Raw genomic sequence first — 17,850 nt, forward strand, 5'->3', positions numbered from 1 at the left:
CATAAAAATTAAAATGAAAGAATTAAACGACTCGACCAGTTCTTCGTTGAAACTTGCAATATGTACTTACACTATCTTCGAATGAGTGAATTTCTATTTATTTCGTATTAAAGTTTACGGTTTAGTTATAGCTTAGTTCAGATACTGAAATGAACAGATTTTCGTCGAACGTGCGAAGAAAATTAAACGCTGTATAAAAGCGATGAAACGAGGCTCGAGAAGCATTACTTACGGATCGTAGCACTCTGTTTTGAGAAAAGCGAGCAACTGAATGTTTTGCCGGATATAAAGTAAGACGTTCTTGATATGGAATTGATCACAATGCTGACGCATCGGGAGTTGTTTTTACTGCGCCCGGTGAACTTGTTGGTAATTGATCCAGTTTTTCTCGTCTACTCAGATAAGTGCACGAGAAAGAGCCGTTGCGAACTGCACTTTTCACCGATGGAACGCGATGACACAGTAATTTACCAATAGAAAGCCGTTGTTCAGGTATATGGACCCCGATCTCTTGTGGTTCTGTGGACGCAGAAGAAAATGCTTGCATGACCGCGAACAATTAACTTCTATTTTACCTTCACACGAAATATACACTTTGCGGGATTCAATTGTATATAATCATCTACGCCTGTTGGTTGTTCGTGTTAAACACCTAAAGCAGTTTATACACGTTCTAACTCCGTAATCTTGTTTACACGGGTCGAAATATGGAAAAGTTTATTTAGTCTATTGCAGCTTTATCAATCCATAAATGGCTATGGTTTCCGTTCAGGGACCAAGCATGTTTAACCTCGTGGCTATATTTGTTTAAGTATTTCTCACGTTTTCGAGCTTACTGTTTTACATGATGCCAGACTTGAAATATTTGCTCTCTTAAACTATTTATACTTTGTTACTACTTATAAACATTTATGCATTTTTTAGTATTTATAGATATTTAACTATTTTTAGCTATTTATAGATACCTAAATTCAAACTTTAAAAGGTTAAAGAAGTGTATGAGTGTATTGTTTTTGCAAAGTATACTGGTTAAGTATAAACGTTGATAAGAAAATCTGATTGTACTGTTGAAAATTTAGAAACAAATTTCATTTCGTTATATTAACAATAATAGAACCTTTTATATTACCTTTTATATAACAACTCTTAAATATTATTGCACCAAATGACATGAATATTTTTGTAATGTTAGCCATACTAATTTACTAGAAAATGTCTAAACAATCTTTTCTCAGAAATTGCAATTAAATAGAATTATTAAAATGGAACAGCTAACTTTTTAACAACGACAAAATTGGATTTACATGATACAATTTCTAAAATAATATACTCTTGAATAAAGAAGTTTATCAAAAGATTTCTTCCGGAAATATCTTCAAAATTTCGACAGCGATCACAAAAAAATTAAGAGCGTGTAATTCAGTATTTTCATTGTTTAAAATTCCATTTCCACCGTGCATTGTACAGGAAACAAAAACGTTCGTTTTCCCCGGTGTGTGTGTGTCGCTACGAAAAACGTCCGTAGTTTCGTAGCCACGGTGAAATCGAATAAAAATCGGTGCCGATCCCGTTCCACCGACCTGCACTTCACCCTTCTGCCTTTTCCTTTTTGTATATACTGCCTCCCTCCTGGCCCTGCCACCCGCCGTCATCTCCTTTTAAAAACCCTCGCCACGGGAAGATCTCGTTATAAGCGTACCGTGGGTTTTGCGCTCGAAAGGTGTTGGGTTTCTGACCCAAAGCCCTGGGCTTTCGTTGGATACGGGGAACAGGAGGGAGCGGAACGAGGTCCGCGCAGGGTCCCCGCAGCTAGCCTCTGCGATTCAACCGGCCCTTTTTCAGCTCCACCTTTATGCCGCGACTCTTGGAACTCCGCTCGTCAACTCGCTTCTATGCCGTATTTTGACAGCGGAGGACACGGTGCCCTGCGAAATTTTGCCGGCTGTTTCGCGCCTCGCGAATCGAAGATGCTTGCCCGCTTTCCGTCTTTGTCCCGGCCCTTTGTGCGTCCACTTTTTTTCAACCCTTTGTGAAGTGTACGGTCGAACACCTTAGATCGTCGTGAATTCGTCGTGACGGCGTACGCGCATGATTTTATGTTTCCGACACCAGTCGCGACACTTGTTCGATTAATTATTTAGGGCACCGAACCATCGCGGAAAGCAAAAACAGTTTAGTTAAACCATGAAACTTTTCGTTATTGTTTTGTTTAACAGTTGCCGATGCTTCGATTGTTCGTTTATTATATGCGGTTAAATGAATGTATCATTAGATTGCGGGCTTTATGCATTTATGGAGGAGCTCCTTAGATGCAACGGGGAACTGTGAAGGCGTTAGGAGAATTTACAAATACTGTTACATTATTGTTACTGTATTGTTGAAGAGCACAATACATTCTTGTTCAAACCCTGTTTATTAAAATTCACACATTCGCGATCGTAGACGTGAATTCGTGTCATTTTAAATTCTATTAAGGCAAATGTAGCAAGTATAGAAGGTTAAATATCTTTTTATTTTAAACAACACATAATTGCAACAATGATATTTCAAAACAAATTTTATCATTTTTATCGTCAAAGTTTAGATTTAAAGAATTGTTAAATAGTGAAACTGTTGTTACGAGTCACAAGAATCAATTCTGTATGCATAAAAATGCATTTTGTTACATAGAATGGAAATACTATAAGCCAGAAAAATGATTTCAGATTTACAGTTAAAATGATTTCGAGTGTAAAGGGTTAATTAAATTCTGAAGTAGTGATAAATTTAATTTAATTACTTGCAACTCTTTGCGTTACTTCAAATTCCGAATTTAATTATCTCCACCTTTTTAATATCAATAGACTGTACATTTCATGTGTTACTTAAAAGCACCCTGTTAACCCTTTGCTTCCCTCTTCTTGCAAATGGAACAAGAAATTTCGAGAAATTAATCGGTTGAACAATATTTCATAGAGACGCGAATGTCCTAGATTTAATTGCCGTTTCGAGTGATTCATAAGAATCGTCGCCCGCGAGGAATGTTTCAGAGGTCTTAGAAAGTGTCACGATTATTGCTTCCTTTTCTTTCACGCGTCTCTGTTGTTTTTCCCGTCGGTCCACGCTCGTTAAACCATCGCTATATTTTCACATGTCAGAATACGACATCGCGTGCATCGGCTATTCTCGGTTGTTTTCCTTTCCACTAGTTCGCTCTGTGTCTCCCAATGGTCGTTGTGGGACACCAAGACCTGGACGGGTCACTTTGAAAAGCATAAACTATTTAGCAAATCGTCTAGAAAATCTCGCCACGATTTCTCTTATCTCGTACAGTTCTATAGTCCCTTCCTTCCATTTCCTATCCGAGCTACTCCCCACAATCTTTCGCGTTCGTTGCTTTCCCATTCCGAACGTGCCGCGCACAGAATTGGAGGCTTAGTTTCCGCGAGGTTTTTCCATGCAAAGTAGCCGCCGCCTCCGTCGCATTGCATTTAACGAGCACATCAAAGGGCCCGAAAGAATAGAGGAAAATGCACGTCAGAATTCTCGCGAGCTCTTTTCTGCCATTGTTTCATCTGCCGCGTGTTGTTGATCGATATCTGTTTGCGAGCAGGTTCACCGTGCCGACAGGCTGTCTGAGTTTCCTTACCACCTTATCTTTGATCTCGCACGTTTTCCGGGTGTCAGCAGGCTGTAAGAGTTCCGTAACAGTAAGAGTTCTCTAGCTACAGTCGGTTCAAAAGCCGCTGGTCCGCCAAAGCTGGTAAGAGAGAACTCGTGCTCGTCGTCGGAAGCTCCAGCGGAGCTCTCCATTTTCTACGTTTTCTTGGAAGCCGAAGCCAGCAGCTCGCCCAGGTTCTTCGCAGTCGGGAAAGTGGCTCAAGCGTCCAGTTGATTTTAATTCGACTGTAGGCGCGTTTTGCTCTCTGTAGTTAGAGATCGTACATGTTCTAAGAGAAAAGGTTCGAAGTGCCGTAGAACCCCTCGTGACAATTGTGTCTGGCACTCGTTGTCGAGGGTCGACGCCTTCGTTGAAAGGGCGCGCTTTCTCTCTCTCTCTCCCTCTCTCTCTTTCTTTCTCGTTCTGCATCTTCTTCGTCTTTTTCTTCTCCCTTTGCCGCTCTTGCTTGCACTTTGGCCCACTGCAGGCGTACCAGACATCAAAGGATCTTTGGTGTTCAACCACCCCTCGGTTTGCCCACATGCAAAGTTCCCGCATAAATGCGTGAAAGAAGATCCGACCGCAACCCTGACTAGATAAGGGTTCTAAGGACACGTAAGCTGGTAACGAGGTCGCGGATAGGGTTCTCTCCTTCCACGAAACGAAGCCTGATAATTCTGTTGAGCGGAGCTCGTTGACCCCTGCGTCTAGGCCGATCAGCGCGAATCGAGACAAAACGATTTACTGCGAAATGCTCAACGGTTTCCCGGGCAATTGCGTTAGCCTTTTTTCTGGGGATATTCTGCCCGCTGTCTGCGGCAGCTTCTCCGACGGTCAAGGTGTTCGTCCGGCATTCCGCTTCCTAAAATGCCGAGTTTACCTTCTGCCGCGGCTCATATTGTTCAGAGAACGTCTTCGGGAGTTGTCCGAACGGGAGGGGTCCCCGTCCTTTCAGCGACAGTGACTGCGGACAAAAGTCAGGATCGTCAATACCGGGAACATCTATAAAAGTGTCCTATTCACGGCGGCGGCGACGCGACGGTTCGATTTTTACCGGCGATAATGCCAGCGTGGTCCCGGAGATCCGAACGTAATTATTTTCCGAGGGGAACCCGCGGGGTGTTCGGCGTCTTTTTTACGACGGATATTGCGCTCGGTCTCCCGGCGAGAGCGGTGAGCAAGAGGACGAGAGAGAGAGAGAGGAGAGAGAAGCGGGCAGCGGTGAGGTCGTGGGTATACGATATCTGATGCAGAAAACCGGTAAAGGCCGAAGACCGATGGAACCGGCGTGGCGGGGCGAGAGATGCGAACGAAGGAGAGAAGGACCAAAAGCAAAGACACGATTGTGGGGCCACGGCACATTGTCTTCGGGTGACTTAAAAATCCAACTCGTGCCTCGTTAACCGTCCTATCTGATACAACCGGCGTGGGCCCTCGAAGGGAGTACACGACGCGCGGGGTCCTTCGGTGCCCGGGTCCTCCTCGCTGCGATCTTTCCCCCTTGTTCCTCTTCCCCTTTTTTCCTTCGGATAGTCTTTTTTCTTCCGATCCTCCACCTTCGCCAGCTCGCCCACGTGACCTTGCGGCTCCTGAAAGTGAACTCTGCCAGGGAGTTCTTGGTAGCGTAACATCGAATTGCCACGGTACTTGTGGACACTCGGCTACCCGAGCATCGCTCGCCATCACTCGGAACCAAAGGCCGGGGCCTCGGACGAGCGATTTGAGGCGATTTACCGCCGAGGAAACTTTCGACCGCGTTTTAACAATACGATGATTCGTATGACGTAATTCACGAACAACGCAAATTGTAGCGAAAAGGAAGCGGCGTGTTTTTTAAACGGAACGTAATATTAGGTCTACCGGAAAGTTCTGTTGGATAATGTCATATCGAGTCGAGACATATATTTTTCAGAAATGTTCTTTACAAATTGCCATCACGCTGGCTAGAGGTCATAGGTAACGAAATTAAATTGTATAGTAAATAATATTAATTGTGCGAAAAATTATATATATATATATATATGCACGTAATAGAATTTGTACAGTACTCCTGTTAATATTGGGACAACTTTTTAAACGCAATAACCCTTTTAACCCCTTGCACTCGAATGATGACTCTGAGGCACTACTTAAACTGTTATATCACGTCCCACGATAATTACACTCAATAATAACGATAATAATAATAAGACTTAATTTCATATGCACAAAGTGTACTTCGTCAGATAAAATGGAAGTACCATAAATCAGGAAAATCATTTTAGAATCACACTTAAAATGGCATCGAGTGAAAAGAGTTGAAACTGTTCTGAGCGATGTAATTGTTTTTAGAAGATAAAGAGGCCAGTATACTAAACTATGACTAGAATGTCTTTTATAAATTTTGTTATTGCTTGTACTAACGAGAAACACTAAAAATCTCTTATTCTTCAACTTCCTATTCGAGCTTTACAAAGAAAATTTAAAAAATCTGTTTTGTAAATCTCAATAATTTACATGTATGTTGAGAACTTTATCGTAAACGGTTGACCATGGTATGAACTGTAAATAATTGAGGATCGCAAGAATCGCAATTTTGTTCCCATTTTTTGACACTATCGACCAATAAGTGTGAGTAAACAATGCTTTTAACGCTTGAAACTTTATTTTGCGTTAACCGATTTCGATGAAATTTTCTTTTGAGATCTACAAAACTCACTTTTATAGACTCGGATAGAAATGTTTACCCTTTGCACTCGAGTGGTGACTCTGAGGCACCACTAAAATTATTCTATTACGTTGCAAAATAATTTTTGTAACAATAAGGTTTCGATTTAAAAAATTATCAAGTCGTAAAACTGTTCGTAGGATTCACAAGAATAAATTTTGTATGCATGAAAATTTATTTTGTTAAATGGAATGGAAATACCACGAACCAGAAAAATTATTTCAGATTTACAGTTAAAATGGCTCCGAGTGCAAAGGGTTAAAAGATGAATTCTTTATTTTGTTTTGTCCCTCCAAGTAATATCAAAATTGTAACAAAGTACAATAGTTTAGTCATTGTGTAGTATACTCTCTACTATCTAAGAAAGTTAAAATCATTTAGATCAGTCTGAACATTAATAGGAATTATTGTATATAGTACAACATGATTTACAATTTTATTTACTACACGTGCTTGTCAATAACATGTAACGATCTAACGTGATCTTTACCCCATATCTCGTATTAGAGTATTTATAATTTGTTTCGGCGTGTATATTTTCTTGAATTTGCGAATCGTGCGAAAATGGTTAATAAATTTTATATTGTCTCGCGAGGGGGTATACCCAATATTTTCCCTTTACAGTTTTATCGTTTACCATTGAATAACATATAATAGAGAGAAAACATACTTTTTCTTTTCTTCAAACATGTCTCATATACTCGTGTCTGTAACTGAGCTTATTAAGCGAAACGCTTACAAAATATTTGCAAACGTGGTTGAGAAAACTACTGCAAGCCGCTGGTTTGAAGCCGGCCAAACAAACAGTCCTCGTAGGAGTTTGTTAGCTCGATTTGCTGTGTCGAATAGGGTCTAGTACCGCATTCACCACGGTGGTAGTAAGGTATGAAACAAAATTCGGACTCACCTGTTGCTAATACGCCTCATTCATTGTGAACATTTCACGGTAGAAAGGGAAACTGTTACCAATCTACCATGAAATTTGAGAGTGAAGATGAAATATCAGCTGCAGGTCAGCTCGTTTAGGTTCGTACAGGTATATTTTGGTTTTTATAAAATTGCAGAAAAATATGGAAAAATTAAAAATTTACAAAACAGAGATAATTTGCTTTGAAAACGTTCCAGTAACGAAGTAACGCTGCCAAGATCTAAAAATGATTAGAATTTGGTGCTTTGATGATATAACAATAATGAATTTATGTAGCCTTTTTACCACTCTTATTGTAATGTAAACTCGAACAATGGAATTCGTTCAATTATTTATTAACACGTTAAGCGCTGATTGTCAACTCCAAAAATTCCCATAACATTAAATTAATTAACGAAATTAGATAGTTAAAACTTGCCATAGTAAATGTGAGTTTAACTCTTTCGCATTTTAAATTCTGAATTTTGAAGTCTAGTTAAACATTAGCGTCAACTAGGTTTTAATGATTAGCAATTTAGCGTTAACCTTTGTATCCGAAGTCAAAATGTTCACAATATTTGAAGTTTAGTTATTTAAAACACGATATATAAATAAATTTTTATGAAATGTTAACGAATGTAAAATTCGCAATGGTTTTATGACATTTTATCAAACATTACCAACTATATTATGAAACAAAAATAAGAAACGTGTACTCATTTGTACACAAAAAGGTTAAATGGTTGATCTAATACTAATTATGTACTAACTATTGGAATTCTTATCTGCATTAAATCGTATCTTTATTCCATATCGAATAATTAATATTTCAAATCGAATTCTTTCCCGATTCCTTTAACATTTCACAATAACTTCGTCCGTGAAGGATTAACCCTCCAACTACCGCACTTTATTAATACATCTTTATAGTCTTCTCCATTCTTGCTACTCGTGACAATAGCGCGTGAAAATTAGGTGAAAGTTTAATTGGAAATCCAGAACATGTGTTCTGACCTATAGTATTTCCATTTGACAAGATTTGTTACAACTTGTATATATGAAATTGAACATATTGACACGTGCTTGCACTATTAACTCTTTGCACTCGAAGACATTTTAACTGCAAAATCTGAAATAATTTTCCTGACTCATAGTATTTCCATTTTACAGGGCAAAGTTAATTTTTATGCATACGAAATTGATTCTCTTGAGTCATACCGATAGTTTCACTTTTATCAATTTTCTAAATCTAAACTTTGTTAGTATAAAGTTTATTTTGGAACGTGGTAGAACAATTCTAGTGATGCCTCAGAGTCATCACTCCAATGCAAAGGGTTACCAGTTTTTTTAATATGTATCAAGAGATTTGGTACGGTTGAAATTATTTGTGAATATGATGTAGCAATTTTTAGTAGCGTCTCGGAATAATCGTCGCTCGAGTGCAAAGGGGGTTCGGCTTGAAACTCCGGTGGAAGCGAGTGGTTTCGCGTAAACGATTCCGGGCAAAATGGCAGCAAACGACCTCCTTTTTAACAGAATAATGGGAAAATCCAGTTCGCCAGTTTCCGTCGCAGACTCCGGCGATCGTTATGCTGATTCAGGCGTCGCCGAGGCACGTGCAAGAAAATAACAAGCTCGGTGAATCGACCAAGCGAAACCGACCTTCTTTTGAAGACAGTGTTTCTACCATGCTTGCTTATCCTCTCCCGGCTCGGTATCGAAACAAGCTCTTTGTTGCTCCGTTTTCGTTCACACGATTTGTATTCGAAGCGTAGCTACGAATTACTCTCGGGATTGTGAACACGGTGCCTCGCGTGTCTCCCGATAGCTATCCGAACGTTGCTCGAGAGATCCATTTTTCCGCTCGCTATCTGTTCCTGATTAGAGACGATCTACGTCCACTGCTTTCTATGTCAGCGGTGTTCTAACCTACCTCTCCACTTTCCATTTTTTCCCTCTGTTATCTGATCGACCGTACACTTTCCTATGCTGCGTCGATGCCCACGACACCGAACATACCGGTCTAATTAGTCTTCTTCGGAGATTGGTGATCGATTTTTTCAGTCGTCGAACGTCGCAGGGTGATGGAATATCCGAAATGTAACAAATATTTACTTCTGTTGAAACATTGTTTAAAAAAATAGTTATGGTTATGTTATAAAGTACTTTTAACCCTTTGCGCTCTGTTGCGCTCTCAGGGGACATTGTAATAATTCTAGTATATCACTAGACGTTAAAGTTTATTAGCGAGTATGGGGGGTTAATTTATTACAGTGATTATAATATAAAGGTACATAAGTGCTAGTAGTTAACATCCATGATGGCGGGGTGCAAAGGGTTAAAATAAGATGTAACACGTTCTTCTTTCTTGTTTATTTTCATTTACTTCGCTTCCCAGATTCTTACAACCGAGAAATTAAACTTTTAGTATATGAATGACATTGAGTATATTTAATACATAATCGTTTTTATAGCGCAAAGAATTGTGAACAACTAGAATATGTTATTTGAGGAAAAAATATTATCCATTTTTTGTTATTCCTATGCGTAATTTTTGATTTTCGGGAGTTCGACATATAGATATTATTCAATTGTATGAGTACTATATTCTAAGTAGCAAAGAAATGAAAGATACAAATATTAACGCTCGTTATTAATCCTTTATGTTATAAATAAGGACGTAATGAATAAATAGGGACGCTACAATAAAAGAAAGTTGCTACTTTTGTATTATTTATATATAATAATATTTTTAAGGAACGAATTTTTGCTACGTTTTGGGTATTTTCAGACATCGTATATCGCCATCTTCGCGAGTCGTCAATTTTACTTTGTTCGAAACCGCGAGGAAATGATAATCTTCTTCGACGACGCTGTTTGTCTTTTGTCGATACAGCAAGACAACTAGAGGTAACTTTTAAGCGTTTGTGGACAAAGGTGAACTTTTCTTTCATTCTCTGTGAATGGAGAGTTGATTCTTATGGAAATGAAGAGGTTGCTGTTGGTCCACTGTCCCAATGCACTTCATGAATAAATATCCTGAGTTTTCCTTTGGCTTTACATTTATACAGCCTTAAACATTTCTTACGAATCCTTATTTAGCCTCCTTAGGTACTTTATATTTTGTCTATGTATATTTCAATGATATTTGGTCTCTTGGTCGATATCAAGAACAATTTTAGAAGATCAGAGACAGAAATACCCGCTAGGACAAATTGTACCATGAATTCGTCGTGAGTCATCGTTGAACACGAAATCGACCACCAATGTACAAGCTTCACCCTCTCTTCGTTATGACGTCATTCCTTTTGTCTTTGATTACCATCAAATCAATTTATTATACAGAAAGGAAATGGAACGGCCGATGTAATGACGTTTGTAGAAAATCAAAATTGTCTGCATGAATTCTAAATAAAAATTGATTTCTCATACCGATAAATATTATTTTTGTTATTGCATAAAACACGCAGTCTAGTAACAATCAAACTACTTTATCTTATACGATAGAATCTTCTGAAAAATGAATTACTTTTATTGGGTTGTTCGGATAGTGATTTCGCTTTGTAAGAAACAATTGATCTTGTCAATAATCAGGTGAACGTCTACGAGCATGAGATATTACAATTATCAGAACGATGATAAAACATTTAAATCAATACCTTAATTCATATCGAGTATAATTTATAGATGAGTAAAATAAATATAATTAATCGTCTCTTATTCTCCGTCGAATAAAAGAAATTTCTTTCTATTTTCAGACAACTAGTTTTTGATCGAGCAGTATAAAAAACAGCAAAATATACCTAGATATTACAAAAATGCAATTTCGTTTGCATATTGAATATGTTTCTATACTATAAAAATGCAATTTTGTTTTTCATATTTAATATGTTTGTATACCATAAAAGTCCAATTTTGTTTAAATAGTATAAAGAAGTAATTGCACAAATCAAACAAGATTTTTTACAAATAAATTATGAAATGTCAGCTGTCGAAATCTATAGTGACAAAATATTGTTTCGAATGAAATTGGTTGTTTAAAAAATGATCGAAGTTAATCGGTGAGAAGACGAAATAACTTTCCGCACAGCTCAATAGAATTATCCGAATTATTTCTTAATTTTAATAAACATTATGTTTTTATTGTCAGTTAAAAAATTATCGTAGAATAAAATTTAGAATTTCATAGACGTATGCATCACTTGTCGTTTTACGTATTCCCTATTGTTTGTTTTACTAATGTTTTACTAATGAAAATAGCAGTCTGCACTCTGATCAATGGACGCTGGATCTTGATACGAAATACAGATTTCGTTTGCTTCGATCGCGATTACATGCAACAATGTGCCTAGCAAGTTCAATAAGTCGAAAATAACTACTCTCTGATTCGCTCGCTGTCATTTACCATGAACGCGTCCAACCCCGTTGTCTATTCATCAAATATAAACCTGCAGACTGTGGATGTTTGCGCAAGTTCTCAAACGTGTGATTTAATTTTCTGCGCTTCGCTGAATCAATCGCGATGCGCGTACACCGTCGATTTTCGAAAAATTGTTGTTCTAATGCACAAACATCCGGCAGTCGCACCCAAGCGTAATATGGACCGTTTATTTTAAAAGTGGTGTAAGTCCATTTTCTCTCATTTCGAGAAAATTAAAGGTTAATATATCTGTTAATTAAAAAATTCAGGCAAATTATATGAAGTCTGGCAATATTTCTACTGTTTTATCAATATGTAATTTGGTTATATAGATTTGTTTTGGCGTATTTTACTAAACCGATGTATACTTACGAGCTGCAAATGGACTTACACCACTTTCAAAATTAGACAGTTGTAAAAATCGCTCAATTTCAATTTTGAAAAATCAAATATCACTTAAAATATACTTAATATTAATTCAATTTTGTTTACGAATAATGACACGACATAAGATAGAAGTAGTATTTTTAATTTTGGACGTTAATTACATTGTTAAAATTACAAAATAGTGATAGTATTTACTTATGCTTTGCATGTGCCAGTGTTTCGAAATATGCATGATGCACCGGAGGTATATAAGGTAATAACTGCTTGATGTCTTTATATTTTTCATAAGTAATAGGCTTGGCATCTTGGTACAAAGGCGCCAGGGCGATTTTTCATATAAATTGTCCATATGAATGAATAACGTCGTACATTAAAACCTCGATTATCCGGTTTTTCAGTATCAGAACTCTCTATTGTTTAAACATTTGTCACATGTAATCAGCTCAGTCGAAAGCTACCACATTACGATTTATAATGTCAACGATTTGTGACATTATAAAGATTCATGGTGTTATAAAGATTTATAACGTTACAGCGATTCATAACGATATTACGATTCATAATGTTATAACTATTTACTGTACAAATTAATGAAGATGAAACGTGGCGCTGTAAGTAACAAGGAGAGATCATAGTCACTTGATCATCGATTTTGAATAAAAGTATGAGCAAAAATAAATGTAACCCATATTTTGTAGTTTCTGTTGTATACAATTAATAAATTGTATAAAAGTTGTATTTAATTAATAAAAGTTGTCTGCGTTGATTGTACACAGAGTAAGTCTGACGACAATGCCACTTCTTTTAAATCATTTGAATAAGATACTCATAATATAAAAATATTTTCGAATACTTCTAATGTCTTTACAAATTTGTATCTGACCGAGTTATTTTTGTCAAAAATATAACATTACCAAATTCGCTACAATTTATTTCTATTAATCCAGTATTTGTTCTAATTCAACGATTAAATATAAACTATCTTCATAAATAATGAATAGTTCATTACTGTACAATTATGATTCCTTACCATTTCCGAATAAGTCAAAATATTCTGTTTATGTATAAATAAATGTATGGAATTAAATAAAAACAAATATATGGAAACAAATGTGTGGAATAAAAGTTTCAGTGGATTTATAACTACTGTTTTCTCAGAACAGAAAACTCAAAGTCAAAAAGTATAGTAGATACATCAAGAGCAATTGAAAACTTTAACATTTAAGTCCTGCGGGAAAGTATTACCGTAATTAATGACTCTTCTTGCAAGTGACCGTTCCATCGTCCGCACAGCCGTGTCTCTCTACTTGTCCCGTACAAGCAGAGATTCCTCTGTACCAGTAAGAAATCCGTCACAATGAAAACCTGAAGTACTCGTCTTTCATTCCAGGCCTGAAAGCGGAATTGTTTTACGTGCGAGAGGGCGTCATCAACGAGTACGCAATTAAATTCGTCGTCCCAGTGCCGGCGCAGGTTCACAAGCTGCATTTCACTTGGGAAAATCTCGCCGGTAGACCGGTAAGTACCACAAAGATGCGCGACCTTTCGCAAAGGGATTTCCCCTCGTGATGCAAATCCACGTACGGTGCTCTGGAAATCCGCCTTCTGCAACCAGAAACTACTATATTTTAGCGGTGTCTCAAGGTATAAAGTTATAGCATATCAGGTATTCGAATTCATCTCCACGCCAGCTGGAATATTGTCAAACCAAAAATATGTATTAACATTTAAAAACTCCAAGTGATCGGAATATGTTATGAAAAAGAATCTCTCTTTACAAGTTTTTATATTTTAGTTTGTAATGTAATAAATATTGACCAACTTTTGTCGGAAACCAGTGTAGACTGTATTGGCAAAGTTCACTGATCGCGTCTGTTAGGATATGCAATATTTTTTTCTATAAATGATTATTAGGATGGGTTTTCTTATGAATATAATATTGATAGATAATTTTTATGCATATATTGTATATTATTACTTGCATTATATGCAATCTAAGGATATATCGAGATTGCTCGAAAGAATATGAATATAGAATTTATTAACGAAAATCTTTGATCAATGAGAGGCGAGATCAGTTTGTGTTTGGCGATCGAGCCAATGAACAAAAGTGGGTTTCGTCCGCTCGTTGGCTCGGACGCTCCGTCTCAAAAGAGCTCGCTTCACATTGGTCAATGTTTTTCGTTAATAAATCGTAAACACGATCGGGGATTGCATTTACACTAAGAAAGAAGTTCACCTTAAGAACCCCTCACGAAAAGATACTCATCACAAGATATCTACATTATTTTAATATTTATTCAAAGTAGATTTTTTTCTTGTATCAATGACGAACATTTTGTTCATTGTATGCATACGAAAAACTTCAAATTTACATACCTCGAAACCAGAAAATGATATCCAGAGATTATTAGAATATTATCCGAGGATATTATCTGAAATTATTAGATCATCCGAATATATTATTTATAACATTTTTAGAATTTTATAACTTTCTTGAAGCTAACAGCCATACTTAATTTTGCAAGCCGTACCTTTCGTTTACAATTAATTTTGCAAGTAAAAGTCTCTGACTCATTTTGTACATTGATTATATATGATTTTAACGAAATTGACGTTTACTCAGTAAAAAACGTACAAGACAGACCACAAGTGTCAACATATTTCAAATGATATACATTCCACTGGATGATGCTAAGTAACATTATGTAAAATTTATTAATTGTCTTATTACTATTATAATTTCTTAGAGTATTATTAGTCCGTTAGTCTTATTATTAGTTTTATAAATATATTTATTATTCACGTTGTACTAAATTTATTAGTTTATAAAACTTGTGATTAAGTTTTCATTAAATTTAATATTTCTCGAACAAATGCCGATAGACATGCGATTATTAACAAATTCTGTTTTTTCTCCACAATTTTGTTATTTGCCCGCACGATGGCGCGCGATAGGCGACTTTGAGAAGCGTAGGAAAACTGGCAAAGGTAATGCAAAGAGGTACCGTGGCCCCTTGAAACGTCGCGACAGCGTCCTCCGCGCACTTTATTCCTCATTTACGTTTCTTTGATTCGTTGCCTCGTCGGATCAAAGTTGCCCGGGCCCATAGGAGGGGGTGAATTCGCTCGTTAACGAAGGAATCCGCGTCTTCGCGCGATCTCGTCGCCATCCGAGAGGAGGACGGAGGAAGCCTTTACCGGATGAATCCTCCAACGAGCACACTTCAAGCTCCAACAGACACGGGCCAACCGTTTGGAAACCTCTTACCCGGTTCCGATCCTTATTCCCGGTTTCTTTCGCGTCCTTCCGAGACGTACTTACCCGGATTATCGACGCATGTCGGTCTTCCCGGTTTCGCCGATTCCCGTCACGACCCAGCTGTGCAGAACTTCCTCTCTTCGATATTCAACGCTTAACGAGGATAATAAGAGAGTCCGGCTTTTCTCGATGGGGATTCGACTCTCATCGAGACTGCTTTAAACTCGGCTACATCTCTCGAGCCGTTCCGCAAAGGTTCTACAAAGTACGTAGCCGGGACTTAGATCTTTGTCGATTTGTTGACCCAGTTAATGACGGTTAATATTCTGCAAGTAATTAGTGTGATATTTAACCCCTTGACTACGGCAGGCTTTGGTACGCAACGGCAGGAATTGAGATACGATGTGCGCCGAGAATGGCGAATTTTTGGGTAGGGATGCATTTTTATGGAAACATAGCTCAATGATCAGGAAACTAAATATCACTACATTGAAACAATATTATTTTTTTCTTTGTATTCTGAATCGGATGTAAACATTGAACATCTAATATTAATGCAAGGCTTTTTACACAACATATCTAGCAATCTAGTAAAGTGTGATATAATTCGAAACATGGATAAATACAAAGTCTCGCTTCTTTTGCTATGTTTTCGTCGCACTTGTGTCTCTTGTCTAATTGTTGCAAGATCTATCGGAATGATCATTGATGAAATTGTCAAGACGCCTATGGGCGCTCTCAGTGTTAGAAACGCAACATTTCTAAGCGCCTATAGGTGGCCGCAGTAGCCAAGGGGTTAACATGAGGTAGAGTATTAGGTAGATTAGTCGCCGTTATGGGACGTCATATAACGCCGTGTATAGCGTTGGCAATATTGGAATTATTTACGGTGGTTCTTTATCAGCGGTTTCGCATTTTCGTTGTTTTGTATAAAAGACAAGGAATAAACTTAATTTTCCTGCCAACCAGATTATAATCAAGATATATCATTTAATGTCCGTTCGTGTTTTCCAAAATCTTGGATTAACAAATTCTTTTTGGAAACGTATAAGTCGTTTAATAGATGTTAATAAATTATACTGTGAAAGTATGAAATTATGTATAATATAATACATGAACAAAGCATAAGAGCATATTCAAGAAATGTGTCAGGATACAATAAGTATATTGTGCACATACAATTATAATTACAATTTTATTTGTTACCGAATATGATTCATAATGATTCATAATGATTGACCCATAATCGGTCGACATCACCATCACTTGTCCATTACTTTACACGCAAGATATTTTTTTAAAACTTAAAATTCTGTTGAATATTACTTGATAATTTTACAGAATCAATTTATGTTATTAACTCTCTAATTATGTTTTTCATATTATTGCGTGTTTAGAATGTTATCGATCGTATCGAATTTATTGAGACTGTTAGCCTATTCGTTGTACATGATGTGGAATTTAACTAATAATATTGAAATTTTAATAGATAATATTGAATTATCAGTTGCAACTCGTTAAAATATCTTGCTACTAGTGCAGGCAATTTTTATTTCACATAAAAATCCGTAGTCTAGGTATTATTACTTTTGCATATGCATTTTGAGAAATAGATGTAAAACGCATAAGATATGCAAGATAAATACCGGTTTTATTAATAATTTCCAAACTGTTTCTCATTTTATTAACTTGTTACACACAATCGTTATACGTATATGTATATATAAATACATATCAATATATTATAAATATTATATCTATAATTATAAGCATAAATCTATTTACACATACATATATATTTATATGTAAATTTTTCCAAAAAGAATAACTTCTTTAAAGATTGATCGAAACGACTTGAATTTTTTAAACGTGTCACTTGAACTTGATTAACGTGAAAGAGTCATAGGAAAATTATAATAGAAAATACATTAGAAATTACTGTCAAAATATTAACGAATTACAAAAGCAAATTATGTATTAAAAAACCAAATAGTATATTTTATTAGTCTCTGTTTTGGAATCCGCTTAAACTACCTGCCCACTTGAAAAACCATACGAACTATTTCAAATAGACGTTAAAAATCGTGTTCCGAGTATTTTTCCCGATCGATCTGCACATTTAGATTTTCGCGTATCGCGATAGAATGTCCGCGATCGGCGACGACAAAGCGCTTCAACAAGTTCGATAATAATGGTCCAAGCGGTAACCGTGCAATGAGTCATCAGTTTGCGCGAAGAAAACAATTTTTGCGGGAACCAGCTGCCTCGTTGACGACGAAGGTACGCTGACAAAGTGGCGGCGGAAAGTGGGTAGAATGCGGCACGGTGTCGGATTGACTCGTCGACGATGTGCAGAAAAAAAAAGAAAGAAAAGGAACGGATCCGAGAGTAGGACAAAGTGGTCCAGCCACTTCTTCGAGCTGTCTCATTGGAAGGAGGAGAAGGAAAGGGAGACAGAAAGTTGAAGACTGATGACCAGCGCCGAGACATCCGTCACCTTCGCGACAAAACCGAGTGTCCTGGACGT

At 37.0% G+C, this 17,850-nt stretch overlaps 1 protein-coding gene across 2 annotated transcripts in view; it reads left to right on the plus strand.

The window, feature by feature from the left end:
- The window catches only part of Dnt (tyrosine-protein kinase Dnt), a 70,260-nt gene that overhangs the window by 36,534 nt on the left and 15,876 nt on the right, over positions 1 to 17,850 (plus strand). For both annotated transcript variants that reach the window (XM_078176801.1, XM_078176800.1), the window contains exon 2: positions 13,452 to 13,579. Coding sequence is in view for 1 of the 2 variants with exons in the window: in XM_078176800.1 (XP_078032926.1) it covers positions 13,452 to 13,579 (128 nt within the window). In the remaining variant the exon portion in view is untranslated. The remainder of the gene's footprint in view (positions 1 to 13,451; positions 13,580 to 17,850) is intronic.

Source organism: Augochlora pura, chromosome 3 (assembly GCF_028453695.1).
Source record: "Augochlora pura isolate Apur16 chromosome 3, APUR_v2.2.1, whole genome shotgun sequence".
Classification (NCBI taxonomy): domain Eukaryota; kingdom Metazoa; phylum Arthropoda; class Insecta; order Hymenoptera; family Halictidae; genus Augochlora; species Augochlora pura.